At 49.0% G+C, this 10,802-nt stretch overlaps 2 protein-coding genes across 2 annotated transcripts; one reads left to right on the top strand and one right to left on the bottom strand.

The window, feature by feature from the left end:
- The first annotated feature begins 417 nt into the window (after nt 1-417).
- LOC119277801 (extradiol ring-cleavage dioxygenase-like) lies at nt 418-1,777 on the top strand. Its single transcript, XM_037559126.1, has 3 exons — nt 418-738; nt 820-1,190; nt 1,283-1,777. Exons 1-3 carry the CDS (start codon nt 505-507, stop codon nt 1,473-1,475), a joined length of 798 nt encoding a protein of 265 aa, XP_037415023.1. The 5' UTR covers nt 418-504; the 3' UTR covers nt 1,476-1,777.
- A 5,435-nt stretch (nt 1,778-7,212) lies between these two features.
- On the bottom strand, nt 7,213-9,115 carry LOC119277800 (ribosomal L1 domain-containing protein 1-like). Its single transcript, XM_037559125.1, has one exon. The coding sequence runs from the start codon at nt 9,013-9,015 to the stop codon at nt 7,573-7,575; it is 1,443 nt and encodes a 480-aa protein (XP_037415022.1). The 5' UTR covers nt 9,016-9,115; the 3' UTR covers nt 7,213-7,572.
- Between the last annotated feature and the right edge of the window lie 1,687 nt (nt 9,116-10,802).

Below are 10,802 nucleotides of genomic sequence, written 5' to 3'. Positions count from 1 at the left end.
TCGACTGAGACGCGGCGAGGTTTTTCTGTTTTGAGCAAGTTCCTTTGTGTTGTAGTGGTGTTGTCGTAGGTGGCTGTCTTTGGACTAGCCGGATGTGGAGTTCATGCTACACTTGTTGTTCGCAACGAGTTGTAGTCATCTTGTATTTGTAATTCTCTCTTCTTCTATAAAGCTATGGTACGCAATTTGGGTACTCTTGAGAAAAAAAATGATCTAGCAAATTTTCCCGTTTTGGAATGATATTTTCTTTCAGATTACAATGAAGAATAGAATAAGACGTCTCTTAAAGGTGGATTTTTCTTCTTCTTAGTAATGCTCCAATCCAACACGACACGCCACAGGCGAGTGTCAAAAAATGGAATGTGATGAGACGAGTGGAGTGACGAATGAGACCTCCATCAACGACCATTCGCGGCGCCATAAGTAGAGGCGCTGCTGGCGATGGGCCAAGACTAACCCAAGCCACCGGGAGGGTCTCACCGTGCACGCCGGCCGCTGCCAGCCATGGACACCTTCTTCCTCTCGCACGGCTCGCCGGCGATCTGCATCGACGAGAGGATCCCGGCGCACGGCTTCTTCAAGTCGTGGCTGCCAGCGGCGGTGGCGGGCGCGCAGGCGCCGCGCGCCGTCCTGGTGGTGTCCGCTCACTGGGAGACGGACGCTCCGGCCGTCAACGTCGTCCACGGCACCAACGACACCATCCACGACCTGCAGGACCTCCCTGACGAGATGTACAAGGTCACCTCTTAATTCCTCACATCTCTGCTTGTGTCACGAACACAAGTTGACATTGCTTGTTCGCGCGCTATGCATATGCAGCTGAGGTACCCTGCGCCGGGCGCGCCGGGCCTGGCCAGGAGGACTAAGGAGCTCCTGGAGGGCGCCGGGTTCGGGCCGGTGAGCGAGGAGCACGGCCGCGGGATCGACCACGGCGCGTGGGTGCCGCTGATGCTCATGTTCCCGGAGGCCGACGTCCCGGCGTGCCAGCTCTCCCTGCAGGCCGGCCGCGACGGCGCCTACCACTACGCCCTCGGCACGGCGCTGGCGCCCCTCAGGGACGAAGGCGTCCTCGTCCTCGGCTCCGGCACCACCACGCACAACCTCAGAGAGTTGGGCCCTCTCGATGCGCCGGTGCCGCAGTGGGCCTACGACTTCGACGCCTGGCTCAGGGACGCGCTCCTGGACGGGAGGTAATGTTGACCATGGCAAATCCGGTCGCCGTGTCCTGATCGTTTTTGTTCCTAAATTGAGTTTTATTCGTCGCGGGCAATGGCATGGCCAGGTACGACGACGTGAAGCGATACAAGGAGAAGGCGCCCTACGGCGAGCTTGCGCACCCTTCGCCGGAGCACATCTACCCGCTGCACGTCGCGCTGGGCGCCGCCGGGGATGAGGCCAGGGCGGAGCTGATCCACCGCAGCTGGACCAACGCCACCTTCTCCTACTCTTCTTACCGTTTCACCAACAAGATTTGACGGCCTTAAATCATTGGGGTTGTACTCCTTCCGTTCTTAAATATTTGTCTTTCTAAACATTTCAACAAGTAACTACATACGAAGCAAAATGAGTGAATCTACACTCTAAAATATGTCTATATGCATCCGTATTTGATGGTTCATTTGAATCTCTAAAAAGACAAATATTTAGAAACGGAGGGAGTAGTAGGTTTGTTGATGCAAGAGGAGCTGAATTTCTATTTCAAAAAGTTCAACATCGAGGACATCGATTTGTGGTCACACGGATTGGCTAAGCAGTGTGACAAGGATGACGTTTTTCATTTATCATTATTTATTTTTGCGATGAAGAATGTCATTTAAAAAAAAAGATGGCATCTTCTCGTGACGGTTATTCCTCTCCTTCAGGAATTTTAGTTCGCTTGTATCGAACATTACATTCTCCGCGATCTCCTCGTCCTCCATCTCCAGCCTGCCCACACTAATCCCCGAGACGGGGAGCTTGACGAACCTGGCCGCGTCGAAGATGTCGGAAGCCACCGTATGGGATCTGAAGTATGAACCAATGCCAGGCTGGCGACCTTGCCCTTGAGCTCGGATCTGTACAAGTACAACGAAAGTGCGGCAGCCGCATCGACTCCGCCTTTGCTATGTCCGAGGAGCAGAACCTGTTTGCCGGATCCCCAGTAGAGCTCCTCGATGTATAGTTTCAGTTCTCGTGCCTGGACAAAATGAAAGGTGAGTAGAGACCAATAGGGGACGACGGAAAGAAACACAAACTTGTAACATATGGTTTTTTTTTTCGAAACCAAGGCAAAAATTTTGTCTCATTGATTAATTAAAAAGAAGAGAGTTGCCTAGTTAATTACGGAAAACCGGGCAAAAAACGATACAAACAACTCATACGTGTACTACTCACGAAATACAAAACACCCACACCACTCAAGAGGCCCTCCAAAGGTGCAACAATCGCAACCCTCGACACTTGCACAACACAATGACACTCCTGCCAAACACACCGACAACGGCAAAACCTGAGCACCCTCCCTCCATCATGAAACCGTGGACGCCTTTCGGATGGCGCCACTCTTCTTACTTTTGTTCCTCTTTGCTTTCTCCCTTCTTGGCTTCTCCTTTGAGGGGCAACCACTTGTTCTGCTAGATTGAGGCTGATCTGCCACCCATTTGTCAAGAAAATCATAAAACTCCTTAAATTTCTGGGTGTCAATGTCGTCCACCAAAAGGCTCCGAGGAGCCAACATCAACACACGAGTTGCATCGACATCCTCAACTAGAGGAACCATCGACACGGCATCATCAACCGTAGGGTCTGCCGACATGATGGACTCATGCACCTTCAGTTGCTTAGATGACAGAGGCGAAACATGTCCCTCACACAAGGTCATCGATGAGTTAACCTCCAAATGCTCCACAGACAATGGCGAAGTAGGGCTCAGACATCGCTCCCGCAGCTCGGGCATGGCCTGCAGCACCGGAGCCTGAAGCACGACGACGGACTCACCCTCAGTGGTAGACAACACAGGGGACGAGGCCGACAGAGACGATGAACTGTCCCCAACACGAGGGGAGAAACATCCATATAGCTCTTGATCCCCTTTCTCAATGGAGCCAACATCGGCCACACCAGGAGGGCGTGACATCGGAGTGGTCTGCGACAAAGCCGGCGCAAGGGAGAGACTGCTCAAAGCAGCCTTCGCTCGCTTGAGAAAACTCCCAACACGCGCCAGGCAAATCTGCAGCAGCGCTGTCTGATCCGCCAAAGTGGACTGTAACATCACATCGAGCGGTGTAGCCAAGCCAACAGGAGTAGACACGACAGACGCCCAAGACCCATGGCGAAGCGCCTTGGAAGGGAGCGTGGATTTCATTGGACCCTCACATGAAGCTGGAGCAGGACGATGCACGATACCGAGGACCAGCGGCATGGCAAGGCATGCCAAAGAGCTTAGAGGACGCCATCGATTGCGGCAACCGCGTGCAAGGTGACCGTTCTCCAAGCAACGACAACACCGAAGCGGATCTCGTCAGTCAACTACACGATGCCCTGAAGTGAGGCATTTGCAGCATCTACCATGCAGCCAAGCAGGGATGGGACGCGGGGCCATTGTCGGAGCTGGCGACGTGGGGTGACGCGGACCACGCCGGGGCAACACCTTCTGCCATCCCCCACTCGCCTCCGCCACACACCCCAAGCCCGGCTGAGCGGCCGACGAGGTTGAGCCCTTTACAGCAAGCGGCGTCAAAGGGGCCAGCTCCTCTTCACACTTGGCTGGACAGGGGAAACCTTTCACCTAACATCATGCAAATGCTCCTGAAAGCAAAGATGTTCCGCCAGCTGAATAAGCGACATTTGAGTTCTGTGCAACCATTCTATATCTTCACAAGAGCCTTGTAGTGTTGTCCAGAAACGATGCAACGACATGTCACCTGTGAAAATGCACCAGATCTTAGCAACCATCTGTCAACAGACTTTTTCGAAATAAAAGGTAGAATGGGCTTCTACCTTATTCATTTCAAAACCCAGGCGGATGTGGTTCAGAGAGATGGTCAAGAGAATAATTAGAAATTTTCCCATCGAAGAATAACAACATGATATACTTGTCAGATATAATTTTCACTGACCTATATTGACAGAGATATTTTAACTATTCAATTAATACTGTGGAGGTACCTATATTAATTGAGGATGTGGCTAGGTCTCAGTCGACTGAGATTTAATGAAGCCTCAATCAAGTGACATACCATGTAAAAAAGAAAAAGAAAAATCTGAAAAGAAAAATTTGCACCGATCTCAATGTATGATCTAATGAATATAGCACCGGCTGAGACATAACGAAGTCTAAGTCGACTGAGACTTAGCGAGACTGATTAATTGAACACTATAAATTAGTTAAGAGACAACCAAAGAAAAACTAACCACTAAATTCCCAACCTTGGAGCAGATTATTCCCTAAAACAATCTGATTTAGGAGGAACCGCTTTTTACGTAACATCAAATTTCCTTGATACTTGTAACAGAAAACCTATCGAAATTGACTGGCTATAACTTCATACATGGCCCCAAAGCAACACATTTCAGGACAAAAGGAAGCTTTGTACAAAATAAGCACCGATTTGTCAATAAGATTCCTCGTGGATACGTAGTAGTTGTTGTTACTCAACCCAGTACAATAAAGCAGTTGTAAATGACGAAAGATAGTACTACACCGAATGTAGATGAGGGAATGCAATCATGAAAAAACCCAACATGAGACTATACATAATTCTTTGAAGTTTGAACCAGATAAGGAGAGAGACTATTTGTAGAACTTACTGGTCTAACAGTTAACAGCAGTGTTTAATACAGTACTACTAATGGATCACGGCTAGCACTAAAGTATATTTGTTACTTACAGTGAAAAAATAATACATAAAAATATCGGTACAATAATGGCCCAGGTGTATGATCAGGCAACCTGTGCTCTTTCCAGAGCAAATGAGACTCTGTGCTTGATTCTTTCCCCTATGGAGTCTCAGGCTGCGTCTACTAAGTCAAATGCAGAAGATTTTGAAAAGTCATTTGGATGATCATTCTCAGATTCATATTTGGCATCCCAATTTTCCCAAGCACCAATCAGTGAAGGGTCACATGGTGTTTGACAGACCCAAAAGCGGCAATTTTACTATTTCTAGAGAACAGAGTTGTAACATTTTGAAGAGGGAAACATACAAATTCTTCTGACAGTGCTACATGAGAGTAATTCTGGCCAGAAAAACATGCACAGTTAACTGTATGCATTTTCCCCCCACATCAAGGATGACAAAAGGGACATACTCTTTCGTTTCGATGAAACCGTTGCATAAATACTCTTTCTCTTTACCCCTTGTCTCTCAGATTATTTAGTGTTAGAGAAAGCAAAACTTCTTAGAATACTTCTGATATCTTCAAAGCAGAACCATCCAATGAGGAGGACAACAACACAAGTGGATGAATAAACGTTCCTGTCACCAAGCTTCACTATGATGTTGAACTTACTGTTTCACAAACCCTCTGTCAACTGATAAATAGAATCAACAGTGCAGGTAAATAAAAGTAAATAGACTTACTTTCACATGCTATGACAAACTGATCTCCCAGCTGCCAAAGCCCAAACAACGGAGTACCAGTACACAGAGATTGTATAATTGTTAAGTCTACTTCACAAATTAATATAGGAAGGAACTAAACTATACATCGGTTGAAAGCAAGGAAAGGATCTCCACTCATACTCTAAATGAACTCCATCCGTTCACATCTCTAGTACTGCATTATAAAGGACCAACTGAGACACAATCAAACCCTCCTATGCCTGCAAGGCACAATGTATATTGCATGTACATTTCTGCAGCACACACAGTATAGTTGCTGCCTTAAACTACAATTCTAGCCCGTACAACCATGCATCAAAATAGATTTAGTCATAATTTGATGAGCCAAATATCACCTAAAGTACCAACAGTTGTCATCATTATCATAAGATTTAGTCATAATTTGTGATTCACAGCTGATCCGAGAGCAACGTAGGGTAAAATGAAAATTACCGTTGAACAATTGCTTCTCATTTGTACATATACTTTTGGTTATTATTAATGAAAATTACCGTAGAACAATTGTTCTACGGTCTTTGCCTCAAAAACATAGGGTAAAACGAGGTAACAACAAGAGCTAGCAAATAGTATATGTTCTGCCAGTAGTACAGGAAACACTAGACTACAGAAAATAAGACAACACTCTGTTTGTGCTGGCCACAGGCGATGCAATTGCCGAGTATACTTTGAGAAAAATATAGACACTGGGATCAGAATTAATTCACCCTAGTGCCTCCAAATGAACATGAAAAGGTCTTCCCTGATTTCAATTAATCATCCCAAAACAAATCCCCAACCACCCAGAAGAAGAGAAACCATGTACATCTACCTGCATGCAATCTATGAAGCACAAGGTAAAATTTTATCAAAGAGTGCACCTGATTAACAACTTTATGCCACACTTGCTCCTGCTGCTATTCTTCTTCCAGGTTCGACCACATGGAATATTAATAATAGCGGAATCGTACCAGCAGCAACTTTGCATCAAACGCAGGCATCAGAATGTTCAGAACAATTACAAAATGCTAAGTAAAGATAATGTTCCAGCTGTTTCTGTATTCTCTTGCACTTTCTCCTACTAAAATTTACCCGGGTGTGAGTGATTTCTGCTTGTTAGGATCTGTTATACTGAACTTGGATGTTTAACTTGTTTTTATCATGTAAAACTTTGAACAAAACAAAACAGAGAAAAGTAACCCCTGCTTTTCTACATTATTACACGAGTCATCCACCACGACGCTGTAAAAAATAGAGAATTAAAAGTCTACATTCTTAGTTATGAAGAAGGAATCTGTTCTTCTCTGGAGAAACAACTCTGCCGTTCCAGCAGCACAGTTACCCCTTTCCTGCTGCACCCAAATAGTAGACCAAGAGCTTCTGAAGACAAGGGAACGGCAGAGCTAAGATCAGCATTTCTTCAAGCAAAGGGATATGAGAGACCAGTACGCATTTCATCGAACAGAGTGATTGATCACACGTAAATAGCTAAGCCCAGCACCAAAGCTATGAAAGATCACACGTAAATAGCTAAGCCCAGCACCAAAGCTATGGAAGCATGAATACAGGATTTCACTTAGTATACCTGCTATCCAGAACTTCAAGAGGCTCAATTCGGGGGGTGCATTCGAGAAGACAGACCAACACGTGCATAGTAGTATCAGACTCGCACAAAATTGTTGCATACCAGATGGATTACAGAAGATGAAAAGAAAAACAGTTCCACTATAGGTTTTACCCCAAAGGTGCATAGTAGTATCAGACTCGCACAAAATCTGAAGAAACTACTCCAGAAATTCCCCCACAGCGCCCCGTACACTCACCAGTATAATCTCAAGTGCATTCTCCTAATACAAAACTGAAGCAGATTCGACAATGATTGCTTCTCACAGCTAACAGTAATCAGATCAACCAGCTTATCTATGCATAGAACATGCACCTTGGTCTCAATTGAGATTGGCATTCAACTGACAAGCAGCAATTGCAGGAAAAACTAATACAACCTTAGACCCTTTGACCTGGATCTCTTCATCTTATCGACACTTGATTTCTTCCCCTTGCTCTTCTTCTCTTCCTTGTCAGCTTTAACGGCAGCAGGAGTACTTTCCCCATCCAAAAGGACTTCACCATCATCAGAATCACCCTGCATGCTCTTCTTCTTCTTCCCCTCCTTGACCTCTCCCTTCTTCCCCTTGTTCTTCTTGCTGCCAACATCCTCCTCCTCCTCAGGTACTTGCTTGCTACCTTCTTTCTTGCCCTTACTTTTCTTGTTGCTGGCTTCCTCGCTCTTCCTACCCTTCTCTGCCGGACTAGCATCCTCCACCTCCATGTCCAATGCACGCTTTTTATCCTTGCCCTTCTTTGGGGTCTTCAGGCCCTCACCAGCGGAAAGCTCTTCCAAAGGAGCAGCCTCCTTCTTCCTCCTATTCTCACTCGCCTCTTGGGCTTCTTCCATCACAACATCTTCAGTCTGATCCTTCTTGTTCCTTTTCCACTTGTACTTCACACCTTCGGCTCCACCATTGACATCCGCATTTTTCAGTGCCTTCATCTTCTTGTCCTTGCGATTGCTGCCGGTCTCGACTTGTGCAGCATCGATGACCTCTCCGGCACCAACTCCTGCTTCCAATCGCCCAACCGGAACCTCAATCTTCATGCCCAACTCCGGCACAACCTGGTATATTGGCAGTGCGACAGAATCCACAGCCTTCAAATGCAGAGCCCTCACGTTTGCCCACTTCTTGGGCACCTTCTCCACGGCGGCCTCCACCGCCGCCATCACATTCTCAACAATCTCATCCTCCTCCATGTCCAGCCTGCCCACCTTTATCCCCGAGCAGGTCCCGGTCCGCAGGTACAGGAAAGTCGAGCTCAGAACCTTGCGGACCTGCTCCGGCCAGCCGGCGCGGGTGAAGTCGACGGCGATGGGGGCCTTCTTGGTGGAGTAGAAGGCCTTGCCGAGGAGGCGGGGCAGCATGGGGAGCAGGGCGCGGTCGGCGAGGAAGAGGTCGTACGAGGCGGCGAATCGGCGGCGCGATTCGTAGGGGCGGTAGTCGGTGCGGAGGGCGGAGAAGGGGACGACCTCCGAGACGGGCAGCTTGAGCGACCTGGCCGCGTCGAGGATGGCGGCGGCGGCGGGGGAGCCGGAGCCGGCGCGGTCGTCGGAGATGACGCAGACGGAGGCGGCCGAGTGGGCGACGACGGGGTGTGGGAGCGGGAGGAGGTGCGGCTTGGTGGTGGGCTTGGGCGGGACGCGGCGGAGCGAGAGCTGGAGCACGACGAGGTCGTCGCGCTCGTCGGCGAGCAGGTTCGGCGGCGCCTCCGCGGCGCGCTCGCGCATCCACTTGGTGAGGGACGCCACGGCGCTGGCCACCGTCGCGCGCGGCACCTCGTGCTCTGCCTTGTCCTTCTGCTGCGGCTGCGGCGGCGGCGACATGGCGGCTGTTTAGGGGTTTGGTGTGGCGGGGGCAAAGAGGAGAGGAGCAGGGGAGGAGCCGGGCTGTGCGACCTGGCTGCACATTACGCGGCCCATCCTGGGGCCTGTGGGAATGACCTCAAGTGTCGTTTGCTAACTCCCCGTTGAGTACCACTAAAAAAAAACTCCTCGTTGTGCTGTACTCCCTCCGTCCGAAAATACTTGTCATCAAAATGGATAAAAAAGATGTATCTAGAACTAAAATACATCTAGATACATCATCTTTTATTCATTTTAATGACAAGTATTTTCAGACGGATAAAGTAGTGGCTAACTGTGAGACGTCTGTTTCTTTTTTTTTAGGTAACTTTTTGAGAACTGGGCTGTAGCCCAGTGCCCATGGATCTAATTTTAGAAAATGGTTTAGGTCATTTTTGTGTTCAATTGTGTGCTGACATGTGTTGTCATTTGTTTTCTCAGTCCAAAGTTGAAAACGGAGAAAATGATTGTTTTTGTTTCGCTTTTAGGTCGAATCCCCTTCCCCGTTGCCTTTTCAAACGAGTTGGGTTTACAAATACAGTTTGTGCACAAAAGAATCTGACTAAGAGCATCTCTAGCAAACCCTTTATATCATGCTAACTCGCAAGATAACTGCCAGTTCATGGTTCTGGGCGAAAAAAGTGGTCCAAATAAACACCGTATCGGACCGGGGCCTATAAAAAAATTTGCGGGGTGTGGCAAATCTTTGCCCTCAACCTTTAGATACACGGGGTGGAAGGCCGACCCAAGCTTGACCCTTATCGGCAACGATATTTGGCGGGAGGGACATTTTCGCGCGGCAGTTCCCGCTTCCCCTTCCCTCCACCGCCATCGACCTCCCTCCACCGCTCCGGACCACCTTTCTTGGCTTTGTATTGCCGCCATGGACGCCTCCCAACCATTGCCCGTCACCGTGGCACCAACCCCTTCGGAAGATCTCGTCGCCGGCCCCGGCCATGTCGCGCCCGTCGCCGTTCAAGGCTCCACCGCGCCACCCCACAAGCGGCAGGGCAATGTCGTCGTTCAGGGTGGTGCTCTCGCAGGCCCCACCAGGAAGGCACGCGCGCCCACCGCCGTCGCCGCTGCGAATCCGGTCCGGCCCGCGTCGACGAAGAGAAGGTTTTGGGTGTGAAAAGCAAGAAGCCCATCACAAGAGCTACCCCGCCAACACCTCCCTCGATTGCCCCGACAAGAACTACCCCGAGGATGCCCGTCAACGACGTTGCTGCCGTCGCCCCCGAGGTGTTCGACGAAGTGGGCGCAAGGTATGATGCTTCGATTTGTTCTACTTGTTTCACTATTCGCCATTGTGCTTGTTCGTGAATTGTTGAGAGAAATTGTAGCGTCGGTTTGCATGATGCGACTGCCGAATTTGTGCACTTGTTGGACGACAATACCATCGACATCGATCAAGCCCCGATCGGTGATTACAGTTACAATGAGATTGATGGTGGCGTGCACGGTCACGGTGAGGAAGAAGATGAGGTGGAGGAGGATGACGAGGGGGTGTTCAACGAAGCACAAGCAAAATCACGCACAAGATCGAAGAACTACACGCAGCTGGAAGATCAAATCTTGATCGAGGCTTGGGAATCGGTGTCTCTTGAAGCGTGCACCGGCACTGACCAAACCGCCAAGCGGTATTGGCAACGAATACGTTCTTGCGCATGATAGCAAAGTATCCCAACAGGACGCCACACACCTTTTGGTCGCTCCAAGGTCACTGGGACGTGATCAAGCCGATTTGTAGCCGTTTGACTGCTTGCTTG

This window comes from Triticum dicoccoides, chromosome 3B, assembly GCF_002162155.2.
Source record: "Triticum dicoccoides isolate Atlit2015 ecotype Zavitan chromosome 3B, WEW_v2.0, whole genome shotgun sequence".
Taxonomy (NCBI): Eukaryota; Viridiplantae; Streptophyta; class Magnoliopsida; order Poales; family Poaceae; genus Triticum; species Triticum dicoccoides.
This window is presented reverse-complemented; position numbering and strand designations above follow the sequence as displayed.